General features: G+C 39.1%; 2 protein-coding genes across 5 annotated transcripts in view; one reads left to right on the top strand and one right to left on the bottom strand.

Moving 5' to 3' along the window:
- Positions 1–4,427, top strand: part of Avil (advillin) — a 23,172-nt gene extending 18,745 nt beyond the window's left edge. The window contains exon 21 of one of the 3 annotated variants that reach the window (XM_047549145.1): positions 3,116–4,427. In XM_047549145.1, the coding sequence (XP_047405101.1) occupies positions 3,116–3,130 (15 nt within the window). In that variant the 3' untranslated portion in view covers positions 3,131–4,427. Of the gene's footprint in view, positions 1–1,730; positions 2,399–3,115 lie in introns of those variants that run through there. The other 2 variants (XM_047549143.1, XM_047549144.1) reach the window with 2 other exon arrangements.
- Positions 2,899–16,767, bottom strand: part of Tsfm (Ts translation elongation factor, mitochondrial) — a 23,063-nt gene continuing 9,194 nt past the window's right edge. The window contains exons 3-8 of one of the 2 annotated variants that reach the window (XM_047549148.1): positions 15,777–15,948; positions 15,348–15,521; positions 14,647–14,775; positions 13,809–13,931; positions 5,577–5,664; positions 2,899–3,540 (exon numbers count right to left, since the gene is read on the bottom strand). In XM_047549148.1, coding sequence (XP_047405104.1) covers positions 3,134–3,540; positions 5,577–5,664; positions 13,809–13,931; positions 14,647–14,775; positions 15,348–15,521; positions 15,777–15,833 — 978 coding nt within the window. In that variant the 5' untranslated portion in view covers positions 15,834–15,948 and the 3' untranslated portion in view covers positions 2,899–3,133. The remainder of the gene's footprint in view (positions 3,541–5,576; positions 5,665–13,808; positions 13,932–14,646; positions 14,776–15,347; positions 15,522–15,776; positions 15,949–16,767) is intronic. The other variant, XM_047549147.1, reaches the window with a different exon arrangement.

The following is a 16,767-nucleotide window of genomic DNA, read 5'->3' as shown; positions in this document are numbered from 1 at the left end:
TGAGCTACATCTCTGGCACCATTTTAAAATTTTATTTTTGAGACAGGGCCTTGCTAAACTGCCCAAGTTGGCTTAGAATTTGTGATCCTCCTGCCTTACCCTCCTGGGTAGCTAGGATTATAGGAGTATACCACCATACCTGGCTACCAAAGGGACTTTTTAAAGCAGATACCTACTGCCCTGTTTGAAACAGCTTGAACAGATCCCCACTGTCTTAAAAAGAATCTGAAGGCCTACATAATCTGGGTTTCACCTCCCTCTGAGATTTCACCTTACATATCACTACCCTCCTTACTTATTACCCTTGAACATACTTATCCCAGTCTTAGAGGCTTTAGTGCTCCTGCTTGAATAAATATTCTCTCAGAGAGTTTAAAGCCAGCTCCTTCCCACTGTTTATGTCTCAGCTCACACATCGCCGCCCCAGAAAAACCTTCCTTGAACACCCCATCAAACACTGCTTCCCTCACCCCCTCCAGTTCCCTTTAACTTGTTCATTGTCTATATCCCCCACTATAGTAATATCCTTAGAAGGAAGGAACTTGTCTGTCCTGTTCGCCATCATATTCTTTGTTTTTGTTTTTGTTTTTTGGTACCGAGGTTTGAACTCAGGTTCAAACACTGAACCACTGAACAACATTCCCAGCCCTTTTACATTTTATTTAGAGACAGGATCTTGCTGAGTTACTTAGGGCTTCACTAAGTTGCTGAGGGTAGCTTTGAACTTGTGATCCTCCTGCCTCAACCTCCTGAGCTGCTGGGATTACAGGTGTACACAACCATGCCCAGTCATATTCTCAACTTTTCAGCACCTAAATTTATGCCTATCAGATAGCAGGTGCTAGTTAAGTTTTGGTTGAATGAATTAACATGTTCATGTTGAATTAATTATCTTCCCCTTGAAAGAGTTGATTTGGGAAAGGGCTTTGGATTTCCCATAATGTCCTAAGTCTTAAGTTTCTGGACTACAACTTTCTTGAAAAGTAGAGGCCACATATTAATAATCTTTACTTGGATACAAAATAATCATTACATCAATAAATAAATGTTAGAACTATAGGTTCGCAGTAAGATTCACCTGAAATATTCTGAGGGGTCTGAGGATGTAGCTCATAGGTAGAGCACATGCTTAGCATGCATCAGGCCCTGAGTTCAACCCCCAGCACCAAAAAAACAAAGTTGATTAAGTCTGGGCCTAGTGGTACACTCCTGTAATGCCAGTGACCTGGCAGGATGAGGCAGAAGGATCACCATGTTCAAGGCCAGCCCTGGCCACAATTAGTAAGACCCTATCTCAAAATAGGACTAGGGCTATAGCTCAGTGGTAAAGTACCCTTGGGTTCAATCCCTAGTAACCCCCCTCCTTCCCAAAAAAGGGTAGTTAAGGACATAGTATAAGGAAAAGCACCACTCAGTTTAGTTCTCCATTCTGCCAAAATATAATCTCTATAACTTATTCATATTATATAACCCATTTATTGTCTTTCTGGAAAGAAACTTGAATCATGAAACAGGGAATCCAGTTTCTTCCACAGGCCACTGGGGCTCTACAACCTGAACTATTTGGCCATGAATACTGTAAGTCTATTATAGATTTCCTGACAATTCATTCTACTTCCCCCTCCAAGGATCTACATAGGCTTCCCTCTTGCCCCCATTCTCCCCACTTCTGTTGACACCATTAGATACTGTATCTTCCTTCTAACTAGAAACTTTGTTTTCTCTCTTAGAATTACCTCTCTGAACAGGACTTTGTGTCTGTGTTTGGCATCACAAGAGGGCAATTTACTGCTCTTCCTGGCTGGAAACAGCTCCAAATGAAGAAAGAAAAGGGGCTTTTCTAAGGCAAGAAGACCTATTGCAAGAACACATAGAGCAGATAGTGCCAATATTGGGAAAGAATTTACCTACCAACTTCTGCCTGCTATTTATTTAGATACAAGAATAGAATCTGAAAATCGTAGCATGTTCTCCATTTTTTCTCTTCCTTGCATCTCTTGGTCATTACTAAAATGTTAACTACACACTTTTTGGCTTTTGTGGCCTTCTGGCTATAGACTTAGCAGAAAACACTACAACTGCATGAATTTAGAGAAACCAAAAGAAAGAGAACCAAAGATTAATCTTAAAATATCAAAGACTTACATTTGCTTTAAATTTCAATATCAGTACTTCTGAAGTCTATTTAACCCACAAAGCATTGAAGTTATTTGCACATATATCCCAAGGTGAAAATCCAAATTCCCAGATCCATTACATGCCACAGCATTTTTAACTTTTCAAATAAAAATAACCTGCATAAGCAAATGGAGTTCTTTTCAGTATTTGGGTGCTTGTCATGGTAATTTTATATTATGTTGAGAGAATGTTTCAGTACAGGGTAAGTAAAGAGGCAGTGTTGATTGAACTCTCTCAATAACTGGACCACTGTAATAACTGTCTTTGGTACAAGAATGTCAAAATCTGCCTTGCATGCCAGATGTGGTGGCACACATCTGTGATCCCAGTGACTCAGGAGGCTGAGCCAGGAGGATCACAACTTTGAGGCCAGTCTGGACCATTTAGCAAGACCATGTCTCAAAATATAATAATTTTTTAAAAGGACTGGGATGTAGCTCAGTGGCAAAGTGCTTGCCTAGCATGTGGGAGGCCCTGGTTTAATCCCCATTACCACATACAATACAATATTAAAATTAAAATAAAAAAATAAACAGCTAAACCCAGACAGGGGTGGTGGCACATGACTGTAATCCAAAAGGTTCAAGAGGCTGAGACAGGAGGATCACAAGTTTGAGGCCAGACTATGCAATTTAGTAAGGCTCTAAGTAACTTAGTGAAACCCTATCCAAAAATATAAAAATAAAAAGAGCTAGGGATGTGGCTCGGTGGTTAAGTGCCCTGGGTCCAATCCCCCATACCAATAAATAAATAAATAAATAAACCTAGTATTATGCAAACAAGGAAAAAATTCTACACTATTATATATTTATTAACTTTACCCATGAACTATATAATTTCATTAAAAATTCAATTGATAAATTCTGGGTTTGAAGAGACTTGGGCAAATTCTTTTTATTTTGATGTCCAGAACTAAAAATAAACCTTTTTTTCCTAGGCCAAATGTCTCTAGAACCTATTCAGCCTCTGTTGCCTCTTCAACTTCTCCACATTCAAACCGCACAAAGTCTACTACAGACACCCCATGGGGCTGCACGTACTGTCCCAATGTGATGGAGGGATCCAGCAAGTATGGCTGGGACAGCATCTTGGTCTCTGCCTCTCCCCCAGGTTCATCATCCAGGGAGCCAACAGAGAGAGGGGCCATGCCCACCACATGCTGCCCAAGGCGGCGGCCAAGGTCTTCAAGGTTTGCTTTCTGTTCAGATGTCTCACAGATGACCAAGGCCCCATACTTTCCCAGCACTAGGTTGTGGAGTGAAGGACTGTGCATTGCTCCATGGACGTAAGAGCCAACGTAGAACCCAGATGGCACCTTCACCCATGCAGCTCGTTTCAAAATCATGTTTTCTCCCAGTTTCCCTATTATTAAAAAAAAAAAACCAACATGCCATCAGAATATGATACCTGTGGTGATACCAATGTATGCACAAAAGAGTCCAAATTTGGACTCAAAGATATATAAGTTTCAGTTTTGTTTAAAGAGGAACGGGGTATGGTGGGAGAGTACTTTAAGAAGCACTATGTGCCAGGTACTCTAGTATTTAAGAGGCTATGGTGTCACAGACTCAGGTCTCAGTTCTACCTCTTCCTAGCTATATGACCTTGGGCAAGAGACTTAATGACATAACCCTATTTACTAATTTATCAAACCATAGTTTCCTGGTCTGTAAAATGGAGCTGACATCACCTACCTTTCAGGGTTACTGGGAGAAATAAATGAGATGATATATGTAAAAGTATTTTATTATAGCATCTGGCACACAGTGAGTGCTTAAAGGCTAGCTATTATTAATACATTAAACTTAGGTTTACAGTGCTTAAGTAACCCACTCAATAATACATGGCAAAACTGGTATTAAAACTCAGATCTGACTCCAAAGCAATTAAGTGATTTTCCCAACTGAATTGCCATCCCTACCATATAACCATAACTGATATCAACAACTCTTCATCATTCACTATAATCAGGAAAAGGTCTACAACTAAAAGTCCCAGAAAATCCAAAATCTATGTCATCTGATAGTTTTGACTTCATATCTTTAAAAACAAAAGGATGATATTATCAGAACATTGACATAACCCTATTTACTAATTTATCAAACCATAGTTTCCTGGTCTGTAAAATGGAGCTGACATCACCTACCTTTCAGGGTTACTGGGAGAAATAAATGAGATGATATATGTAAAAGTATTTTATTATAGCATCTGGCACACAGTGAGTGCTTAAAGGCTAGCTATTATTAATACAGGCTCCAGTTTTCTTCTTTTTCTCAGGTTGCCATTCTCAGAAGTCCAAATAAACCAAAAAGTAGGAAGGAGCAGGAGGGTAAACAAAGTGATCTGGACATGTCTGGATTAACCACAATTAAAGCTAAAAGTTATGAAAAGGGAGAATCCAGAAATCAAAACAAATTTTAAAATAGCTACCCAATTGTTAATTCTCTGAAATTGGCTGAAACACTCAGTTCTTCCAGGATTTCTTAATAAGCCTTATTTCTTAATATGTAACTGTCTGCTGGTTTCTCATCTATGACTCACTGAAACATCATAAATACTACGATCAGATAAAAACGGATCTAATGCCTTGACTAGAAACTGCAGAGGAGCAGAAAATTCCCAGCAACTCCAATCCCAGACCTGCTTTCCTCCCTCCATCAAAGGACACAGGAAACAAGCAAAATCCCCGCTACTCTCACCATAATGATCTAGATTTTATTCCCTTCACCAGTGGGCATACCTCTACAAATTCAGAACCAGATTTCTTGAGATAAAATTCCTAAAAACAATGACCCTAAAATTTCCTAGAACTGTTTATAAAGAAGAGGAAATTAGGGCTGGGGTTGTGTGGCTCAGTGGTAGAGCACTCACCTAGCATGTGTGAGGCACTGGGTTCAATTCTCAGCACCACATAAAAAAATAAAACAAAGATATTGTGTCCATCTATAGCTAAAAATATTTTTAAAAAAAGAAGAAGAGAGAATTACCTTTAAGGTACTATTTTCCCTGTGTCATATAAAGAGGTAGTCAACTGGAATTTGGACATGCTTTGTTTGGTTGGCACAGTGATGAAAATAATTTTAGTTTGCAAACAGTTAAAAACTGACATTTCTGCATGTAAATCTAAATTCTTTAAAGAAATTTAGAAATCACTAGAACTCCATTTACCCCAATATAACAGTAGGCTAGAGTTTGGTTCTGGTGCTAGCTTCAGCAGAGGAGGAGCTCCTCAGGATGCTTATTGCTCCCTAACACCTAACACAACCTATTTCTTACATTCATATCATCTGGCCCTTGTAGGCAGAGGAGCTTTGAGTTCTCCATAGGAATGTTGGAGGAGCAGTAAAGACACCAAAAGATTTTAATTTTCCATTTCCAAAATCCTTACAAATACTCACCTATTGCTAAGGCCAAATGATCCTTGAGAGATCCTTCTCTGTCAGGCCCAGCTGGAAGTCCAGAAAGCTCAGAGGAATTCAGGAAGCCCTAAGTGCACAAGAAAACAAATTTGAACCAATTTTGTACTATTAAAATTATTAATAGGGAAAAATAGTCTATTTCTAAGAAAATAGTTAAGATAACTAAGCATAAACAGATGATATTTTCATTAAGCCAAAGATGTTAAAAACTGATAACAGGTCAGGTGTGATAACACGTCTGTAATCCCAGTGGCTCGGGAGGTGAAGGGAGGAAGATTACAAGTTCAAAGTCAATCTCAGCAATTTGGCAAGGCCCTGCCTCAAAATAAAAAATAAAAAGAGCTGGTGATGTGGCTCAGTGGGTTCAATCCCTGGTACCAAAAACAACAACAACAACAACAACAAAAGATAACAGTTCTGTTTTTATGAATTATTTTATTACTATACTACCCCCAATTCCATTCCACTCCTATCCTCTAGCCTAACTTCTTAAAAATATAATTTCCAGGCTGAGGTTGTGGCTCAGCGGTAGAGCATGCGCCTACAGCACTTGCCTAGTATGCATGAGGCACTGGGTTCGATTCTCCGCACCACATATAAATACTAAAATAAAGGTTTAAAATAAATATCTAAAAATTTTTTAAAAATATATAATTTCCTAAAAACCAGGGCAATATTTCCACACAAGCATAAAATGTTAAACCTAGGAGACTTACAAACTGTTGGTGGGAATGCAAAATGTTTCAAATCCAATGGAGGATAATTGGATAATAACTAACAAAATTACATCATGTTTATCTTTTTCCTTTTTGGCACTGGGGATTGAACCCAGGAACACTTTACCACTGAGCTACATCCCCAGCCCTTTTGAAATTTTTTAGTTTTCAGACAGTCTAAATTGCTAAGGCTGGCCTCAAACTTGCAATGCTCCTGCCTCAGCCTCCTTAATAGCTAGGATTATAGACATGTACCACCATGCCTGGCTATTTCTAGGAATTTGATGATACACTTAAAACTAGACATAAGTACACACATACAAAATATTTCATTAAGCAATTATTTCTAATCATGTGGGTTTTATTTTTTTGCTTTGGTTTTTGCAGTACTGGGAATTAAACCCAGGGATGCTCTACTACTGAGCTACATTCCAAGCCCTTTTTATTTTCATTTCGAGACAGGGTCTCACCAACTTGCCTTGGCTGACCTCAAACTAATGATCCTCCTGGTTCAGCCTCTGGTGCTGGGATTATAGGCATGTGCCACCACACTCAGCTCTAATCATAAAATTTTGAAATTAGAGCTAGATGCAATGTGCATGACTGTAATTCCAGCAATTTGGGTGGCTGAGGCAGGAGGACAGTAGGTTCCAGGCCAGTTTCATCAACTTAGTGAGGGCCTACGCGACTAAGCAAGACCCTATCTCAAAATAAAAAATGGCAGAGGATCTAGTTAAGTGGTAAAGTGCTCCAGGTTCAGTCCCCAGTACCAAAAGGAAAAAAGAAAAATTTTGAAATCAGCTTCAATGCCCAAGCACAGAAGAAAACTGGTTAAATAAACCATGGCATATCCACACAACAAAATACTATGCCATTGAAAAAGAGAAATAGGAAGATCACCGTGAGCTGCTATAGAGTATTTCCAGGATATATTATTGGTAATAAAAGCAAATCAAAAGTATATATAATGCCAGGTCCAGTGGCACACACCTATAATCCCAGCAACTCAGGAGGCTGAGACAGGAAGATCACAAATTCAAGGCCAGGGCTGGGGATATAACTCAGTGGTAGAGTGCTTGCCTAGCATGCATGAGTTCAATCCCTATCACTGCAAAAACAAACAAAACACAAATTCAAGGCCAGCTTCAGTAAATTAGCAAGGCCCTAAGCAATTTAGCAAGACCCTGTCTCAAAATAATTTTTAAAAAAGGACTGAATCTATAGCTCAGTAGTAAAGCACCAATGGGTTCAATCCCCCAGTACCAAAAAATAAATTAAAATATATATAGATGGGCACTGTGGTGCATGCCTGTAATCCCAGCAACTCAGGAGGCTGAAACAGAAAAATCACAAGTTCAAGGTTAGTCTCAGCAACTTTGCAAGGCCCTCAGCAACCTAGTGAGACCCTGTCTCAGAATTAAAAATAAAAAGGGTTGAGGATGTAGCTCAGTGGTAAAGCACCCCTGGGTTCAATCCCACTACCCACCCACCCCCCAAAAAAGAAAGGATATATATCCAGATTATATCACATTCATATAAGAAATATCTGTGAATATGTATATGTGTACATATACACATGCATGCTTATTTTTGCAAAAACAAATACTGAAAGTATAACCATAACCCAGTGATGTTGGTTATTTACAGGAGTAATGAGAATTGGATAGAATGGGGAGTAGAACTTCAAAGAGTATGCTTTTGTTTTTTTAATAACTTTAAACTTTTGGAACTTTGTTAATGTTTTCCATATTCAAAAATCAAATCAAATCAACAAGGATTTGGGGATGAAAACAAAAACTGACTAAACAAACAGAAAATTCCAACTGTATTTCAAATGACTAACATAACCTCACAGAAGCAGGAGGGGACAACATTGCTGGGCATGGTAGCACAAACCTATAATCCCAGCCACTTGGGAAGCTGAGACAGGAGGGTCACAAACCCCAGGTCAGCCTAGGCAACTTAGTGAGACACTCTCAAAGGAGAATTTTTAAAAGGTTTGGAATGTAGTTTGGTGGCAGAGCTTTCCTGGATACAATCCCTGGTACAATCACTAATCAGAGTAACTTTCAAAACAGTCCTTTGACCATATTACTTCAATGTATAAACAAAAAGAACTACAAAGAAATCTTGAAATCCTTAGTTGTCTTGTTATTCATAGTAGTCAGATGTAGCAACTCTTAAACAGTTTTGTATACATTATAACACTGAGTATGTAAGTAACACTGAAGTTGCTGGAAGGCAGCTTTCTCAATATGAGAGAAGGAAGACACAAAGATTGGAGAAAGAATCCTACAGTGCTGGATTAGAAGTGAAACACACAAACTCAAATTGATATTCAGAACAGAGAAACAATGACATCTCAAAAGAAATAGCATACCTAACTTACAGATCTTGGCTTCTAAAAATCATTCCCCTATTAAAAAGGCAAGGACTCCCTGGAGGTGGTCAATTCCATGGGTGGGGCAGAGAAAGTACAACATAAACCCAGAATATTTTGTTATGCCAAAAAGAAGGAAATACTCAGAAAATGATAGACATATCAGAAGGACACTAGAGATAGTTTGCACAGGTTTGGCTTGCAAAGGCCAAATTCATAATTTGAGCTCAGTGGTAGAGGCCTTGCCTACCATCTGCAAGGCCCTGGGTTCAATCCCCAGTAGTCCAAAAATAATTAAAATTAAAAAATTAAAATAAGAATCCATGAGTCAATTGTTGGTACTAAGTAAATCATTAAAAAAGAGGAAAGAGGGGGAAACTCTAATGATAGAATGCAACTAATTACTGAATACAGAAGAAATTATAAGAGAAAATAACCATTAAATGACCATTGTAGTAAAAACTGATCCTGGCAAGAATCATCAATGAATCCTAAAACCAGCATTAGTCAAAAGTCTTTTGAGGAACATTTGAGTCTCGAGAATCTCTCATACATATTATTTTGTTAATTACAAAGAGGAATGTGGCAACTACAGTGGAGAAACCTGCTAAATACAACCTTAACTAAGAGATCAAAGTTAACATCACCAATAATGAACCCAACATTCATCCCAGGGATGCAAGGTTGGTTCAACATCAGGAAATCAATAAATGTAATTCACCATATCAATAGACTTAAAGTCAAGAATCACATGATTATTTCAATAGATGCAGAGAAAGCATTTGATAAAATACAGCACCCCTTCATGCTCAAAACACTAGAAAAAATAGGGATAGTGGGAACATTCCTTAACATTGTAAAGGCCATCTATGCTAAGCCCATGGCTAATATCATTCTAAATGGTGAAAAACTGAAAGCATTCCCCCTAAAAACTGGAACAAGGCAGGGATGCCCTCTTTCACCACTTCTTTTCAATATCGTCCTTGAAACGCTAGCCAGAGCAATTAGACAGACCAAGAAATTAAAGGGATACGAATAGGAAAAGAAGAACTCAAACTATCCCTATTTGCTGATGATATGATTGTATACTTAGAGGAACCAGGAAATTCCACCAGAAAACTTTTAGATCTCATAAGTGAATTCAGTAAAGTAGCAGGATATAAGATCAATGCACATAAATCTAAGGCATTTTTATACATAAGCGATGAATCTTCAGAAAGAGAAATTAGGAAAACTACCCCATTCACAATAGCTTCGAAAAAAATAAAATACTTGGGAATCAATCTCACAAAAGAGGTGAAAGACCTCTACAATGAGAACTACAGAACACTAAAGAAAGAAATTAAAGAAAACCTTAGAAGATGGAAAGATCTCCCATGTTCTTGGGTAGGAAAAATTAATATTGTCAGAATGGCCATACTACCAAAACTTCTATACAGATTCAATGCAATTCCAATTAAAATCCCAATGATGTACCTTACAGAAATAGAGCAAGAAATTATGAAATTCATCTGGAAGAATAAAAAACCCAGAATAGCTAAAGCAATCCTTGGCAGAAAGAGTGAAGCAGGGGGTATCGCAATACCAGATCTTCAACTCTACTACAAAGCAATAGTAACAAAAACAGCATGGTATTGGTACCAAAATAGAAAGGTGGATCAATGGTACAGAATAGAGGACACGGATACAAACCCAAATAAATACAATTTTCTCATACTAGACAAAGGGGCCAAAAATATGCAATGGAGAAAAGATAGCCTCTTCAACAAATGGTGCTGGGAGAATTGGAAATCCATATGCAACAGAATGAAACTAAACCCATATCTCTCACCATGCATGAAACTAAACTCAAAATGGATTAAGGATCTCGGAATCAGACCAGAGACCTTGTATCTTATAGAAGAAAAAGTAGGTCCAGAGCTTCAACATGTCGGCTTAGGACCAGACTTCCTCAACAGGACTCCCATAGCACAAGAAATAAAAGCAAGAATTAATAACTAGGATAGATTCAAACTAAAAAGCTTTCTCTCAGCAAAGGAAACTATCAGCAATGCGAAGAAAGAGCCTACAGAGTGGGAGAAAATCTTTGCCAATCATACTTCAGATAGAGCACTAATCTCCAGAATCTATAAAGAACTCAAAAAACTCTACACCAAGAATGCAAATAATCCAATTGACAAATGGGCTAAGGAAATGAATAGACACTTCACAGAAGAAGATCTACAAGCAATCAACAAACATATGGAAAAATGTTCAACATCTCTAGTAATAACAGAAATGCAAATCAAAACCACCCTAAGATTCCATCTCACCCCAATTAGAACGGTGATTATCAAGAATACAAGCAACAACAGGTGTTGGCGAGGATGTGGGGAGAAAGGTACACTCTTACATTGCTGGTGGGGCTGCAAATTAGTGCAGCCACTCTGGAAAGCAGTGTGGAGACTCCTTAGAAAACTTGGAATGGAACCACCATTTGACCCAGCTATCCCACTCCTTGGCCTATACCCAAAGGACTTAAAATCAGCATATTAAAGAGATACAGCCACATAGCTGCTCAGTTCACAATAGCCAGATTGTGGAACCAACCTAGATGTCCTTCAGTTGATGAATGGATAAAGAAACTGTGGTATATATATATACAATGGAATATTACTCAGCCATAAAGAATGATAAAATTATGGCATTTGCAGGCAAATGGATGAAACTGGAGAATATCATGCTAAGTGAGATAAGCCAATCTCAAAAAACCAAAGGACAAATGATATTGCTAATAAGTGGATGATGACACATAATGGGGGGTGGGAGGGGTTAGTGTTAGGGTTAGAGTTAGGGTTAGGGAGGGGGGCAAGAATGGAGGAAGGAAGGACTGTATAGAGGAAAAAGAGGGGTGGGAGGGGTGGGGGGGAAGGGAAAAAAATAACAGAATGAATCAAATAACATTACCCTATGTAAATTTATGATTACAAAAATGGTATGCCTTTACGCCATGTACAAACAGAGAAACAACATGTATCCCATTTGTTTACAAAAAAAAAATAATAATAATAATGAACCCAACAGTCACTATGTGCCTTGTCACATGAAAAATACTATTTGATATTCCTACAAAAAAGGAATATTTTCTGAGTCTAATGTGAAGGCACCTTAGGTAAAATTAAATTAAAGGATATTCTACAAAACTGCTCTGTAGTCTTCTAAAATGTCCATGTAATAAATGGTCCTGATGTCACAAAAGGATTAAAAAAAAAGATGATAATATGTATATAAAGAGTTAAAGCAAACACAGTAAAATGCTAAAATATGGTGATCTGAACAAATAGTACACTGGAGTTTATCACAGAATACTGGAAACTTTAATACAAGCTTGAATTTTTTTCAAAATACAAGTTTAAAAAAAATTAGACCAAAAGAAAAAAAAAAAAAAATGAAGATTAGAATTTAGGGGGATGTCCAAGGTTGGTGGTACACACCTGTATTCCTAGCAACTTGAGAGGCTAAAGTAGGAGGATCTCACGTTTGAGGCCAGCCTCAGGAACTTAGTGAGATTCTCAGCAACTTAGCAAAACCCTATCTCAAAATAAAAAATAAAAAGACTAGCGATGTAGCTGTGTTGAAGCATCCTGGGTTCAATCTCCAATACTGTCTCCCCTAAAAAAAGAATTCATGGGGATGGGGGTATAGCTCATAGCATAGCTCAGTGGCAGAGCACTTGCCTAGCATTTGTGAGACCCTGAGTTTAATCCCCAGCACCCACATCCCTAAAAAGGATAAGAATTTATACTTCAAGTGATCCATCTAGGCAATACAATTATTAAAAAAAAAAAAAAAAATAGGACTAGTGTTGTCAGCCAGGCACAGTGGAACATGCCTGTAATCCTAACTACTTGGGAGTCTGACGCAGGAAGATCAAGTTTGAGGCCAGTCTCAGCAACTTAAGACCCTGCCTCAAATTTTTAAAAAGCAATAAAAAAGCTGGGAATGTAACTCAGTTGTAGAATACCGCTGGGTTCAATCCCAGTACTGAAAAAAGGGGGAGGGGACTGAAGGTAAAGCACCAGCTTACCCTATATAATGCCCTGGGTTCAATCCCCAGCACCCACCCACCCCCCAAATAATAATTTTAACATAAGTTTCTCATATTTTTTTGATTTTTTTGTACCAAGGATTGAACCCAGGGGTACTTAACCATTAAGCCACATCCCCAGCCCTTTTTAATTTTTTATTTTGAGACTGGTCTCACTAAGTTGCTTAGGGCCTCACTAAGTTGCTGAGCCAAGGTTTGAATTTGTGATCCTCTTGCCTCAGCCTCCTGAGCTGCTAGGATTACAGGTGTGCGTCACCAAACCTAGCTAATATCACTTTTTAATGTTGTAATAATTAACATTTACCACACAATCTAAAGAGAAGGATAAATTAAAAAATAAATAAATAAAGTGGTAATAAACACATCAAAAATGTTGTGATCAAATGATTGGTTTGTTTTTGTCGTGACAATAACACTGAATCAAAGGCAGACTGATTAGTTCCTTCTTTTGCCCTTCTATGGACAAAAAAATATGATTATTCTCTCAAATTGTGCCTTTTCCAATCTCCCTACTTGGAAACACTTTCCATAGGACTTTCCCCATTTCTGAACAGGAAGCCTCAGATGGTTTCACTCAACTTGGGTGATTCCAACCAATGGACATTCATTCATTCATTCAACAAAGATTTACTAAGCCTCAACTGGATGCTGCCCCAACTTCTCTTTCACCAAAGATAGAGCAGTGAAAAGACAAATTCATGAAGCTTACATTCTATAGAGGAAGACACACAATATATAAGTAGATAAATATAACATATGGGTACTATAATAAAGATTTTTAAATAAGGCAGAATAAGGAGAAAGAAAAACAAAAGGGAACTAAACCTCCCTCAAAGAGATAACATTTAAGCAGAAATGTGAAGCAAAAGAGTGAAACCAGAGTTTTGGGGGGTGAGGGAGAGGAGCAGCAGGGGCAGGGTATCTAGTTCAGTGGTAGAAATATACTTAGCATGCACAAGACCCTACACTCAATCCCCAGCACCAAAAAGGAACAAATGCAGCATGTAGGAGACAACCTTCAAACTCACTTTACTGTATGTGGCGAGTTGATCCTTTAGGCTCTGACAATGTAACATGGTTCCCAAGGCTACTTGCTGGACCAACTGTTGAAATTTTAAATTTCTGGAAACAAAATCTGTCTCACAGTTTACCTGTAGGGATAAATGATGTTGTTGTATAAGTTATTTAAAAATTGTTTCCAAAAGTGTCCTTAGGTTGTGCAGTAAACCAAGATGTTGATAGAATCATCAGCAGACTCATCATAAATGACCCCAGAGTTTTAAAGCTGCAGTTCCTCTCTCACTTGAGGCCAGAAACTAATGATTCTTTCTGTACCAATGAGTCAGCATGAACGTGCACATTCAGAGAGGATTCCATGATGTTCTGAAAGGCTCACTACAAGTGGACCGCCCGCCTTTGGTTGCACACCATAAATACCTCATTTCTCCAGCCTCCTTCAACTCTAAACCACATTTGCTATCACCCTATTTATCCTTTTTTCTTACTCTAAACTAATTTGCATCTACTTCTTCACTAGCTAAGGCCCCCACATCTCCTCTAAAACAGATATTCTCTACTATCAACTAATTAATATAATTACTACTTTAAAATCTAACTGTTTCAGAAAACAATAACAAGGTGCAGACAGTACTAGCTCACATTTAGGACTAATATTCTAGACTAGGAGGCCATTTCTCATCAACATACCTGTGCTTTTCTATACTTAAATGAATCTATAGCTAATAACTGAGGTCTTTCAAGTTTAACTCTAAATACCCTTTATGATTCGCAAACAAATTTCTTATTTAAGAATGCAAAAGGTCAACCACAAGCCTTACACTGATGTGTGAAATTTCAACAACTCACCTCTACTAATACAGTAGTATTTCCTTCCTGCAGCAGCCCAATCAGGCCTTCTTTAGTCTTTCTCCCATGGAGCTTGGAAGCTTTGCTCCAGCCCTCCTTCTGGGCCTGCTTGTGAAGCCAGATCTCTGCCTATAAATTGGAAAGAAAAAGGGCAGATGATGAAGTCACAGAATTTAGAACTGAATGGTGTTTTAAATATGTTCAATTCCCTGATTCTTTCTGCTTCCTCTAAATTATTTTATTCTAGTGGCAGTATACCACTAAATGCTGAATATAGACATTGCAGAAACTGGTGCTCTGGTTAAGTTTGATCCTCACAACCCTACGGAGAAGATGGTATTATTTTCATTATACAGACAAGAATGACTCAACTATGAAAGATTAATTTAAATGTCCACAAAGTATTAGTGTGAAGGCGCCATAATTTGAGTCCTAGAGGGTCTGACGCCAAAGCACACACAGGTCCATGCAGCAAAAAACACCATAGCAGTCTTGCATGGTATAGGGTTTGTTAACCCTGGGATCCTGATTCAATTGCTTCCCACTAAGACAAAGGCTGAGGTGGTTGTTTAAGCTAGAATTCCATCTAGGTTTCTGCCTTTATGGGCCACCATTCATCAGGTCTTACCTATGCTCCCCAGTATCCCTCTCCAACAAACTGAAGTCGAACCCTAATACCTTACCCTGCATCCCCTTCCCACCTGTTTGAGATCTCTGCCACAAGTTTCCAGAGCTTTCTTGCAATTTACAAAGGAGTAGCCGGTTTTCTGCCGCAGTTTCATAAGGAGATCCTTTCTGGAGGCCGAGGAAGACAGCCAGGACCTTGCGTGAATGGTGTGCCATGGCTGGAGCAACTGAAGCAGAAGGGACCCGGCCTGGAGCGGGTAAGAAGACAGGGATGAGAATCCGGAAGCAGCTAGGACATTGGGAGAGGAAGGAGAGCCCACCAGCTGCGAGGCGGCCTTAGGGCTGGGGAGATGTGGAAAGGGCAGTGACAGGGGTTGGACAGTGAAGAGTCAATGCCGGTGGACACGGAGGTGGAACCGAGTCGAACGCGGGTTGGGCTAAGCGAAGGGGTGCGCTCCAGGCGCAAGGAAGGCAGAGTCACCACCGGGGCCAGGAGTCCTCACCGGGAGGCCCCCGGTCCGCGCGTCCAGGCACAAGCGCAGTGACCGCAGCAGCGACATCTCTCTAGCCTTACTCACTCCCGCCCGCTGACGCACAGGTGAAGCGACCGACTACGGCGTAGCGGAAGGGTCAAAACTCTCCCCCAGGACGTGGCAAACAAGGGGGCTCCACCTGCTGGCAAGAGGGACACAATCGCCTTGGTTCGGCTTGTGGAAACAGATCCAGACACTTCACCGGGGAGTTACCCAAGACAGGAAAAATAAGAGAAACCAAGGGATAAAGGTGTTACAAAATAATAGTATAAAACGAGTGGTTAAAACTTTTTTTTTTTTAATTTCCAATGTACTTTCGTATTCATTATCCATTTATGACCCACGACTCGCTGAGGCCGGTAGGTGGGTAGAACTCCAATAAACTTAGTAATTATTTGTTAAATGAGCAAAATATCTGTGTAACACTTGTGTGCTGGGAACTGTGCTAAGCTTCATGGAATTAGACGTGAATAAACCACAGTTCTACACTCCAAGGAAATCCCACAGTGGGAAAATAAGGATCAGACAAATGTCCACACAAGTCAAAGTAAGGTCCCATAAGATTAACAGTTAAAGGATCTCAGAGGGGAAAAATCGCATTCAAACAGCAGTTGAAAAACATTTTCAGGAAAGAGGCAGAGAGTAAGATTTTTGACAGATAGCAATAGTTCTTCCAGGCAGGGACTCATCATAAAAGATAGAAGTCAGGAACCCAAGTATGGATTTAGAGAACGAAGAGTAGAACTTTTATAATTTGGTCAGAGGCCCAGTACATGTAGGAAAAGAATAGAAAATGAAACAAGAGAGGTAATTTAGGATTAGATGGAAGTACCAAGCAAAGGAGTTTGTTCTTGCTTCTACAAGCCATGGAAGCTAAGAGCTGATTTGGAAGATTGCAAGAGTTTTCATACTGGCTTGAAGGCAAAAGAAGGTGGCAGAGGGTCCAGAGGAGGTCACTATG

The sequence above is a fragment of the Sciurus carolinensis genome, chromosome 4 (assembly GCF_902686445.1).
Source record: "Sciurus carolinensis chromosome 4, mSciCar1.2, whole genome shotgun sequence".
In the NCBI taxonomy this organism is placed as follows: Eukaryota; Metazoa; Chordata; class Mammalia; order Rodentia; family Sciuridae; genus Sciurus; species Sciurus carolinensis.
This window is presented reverse-complemented; position numbering and strand designations above follow the sequence as displayed.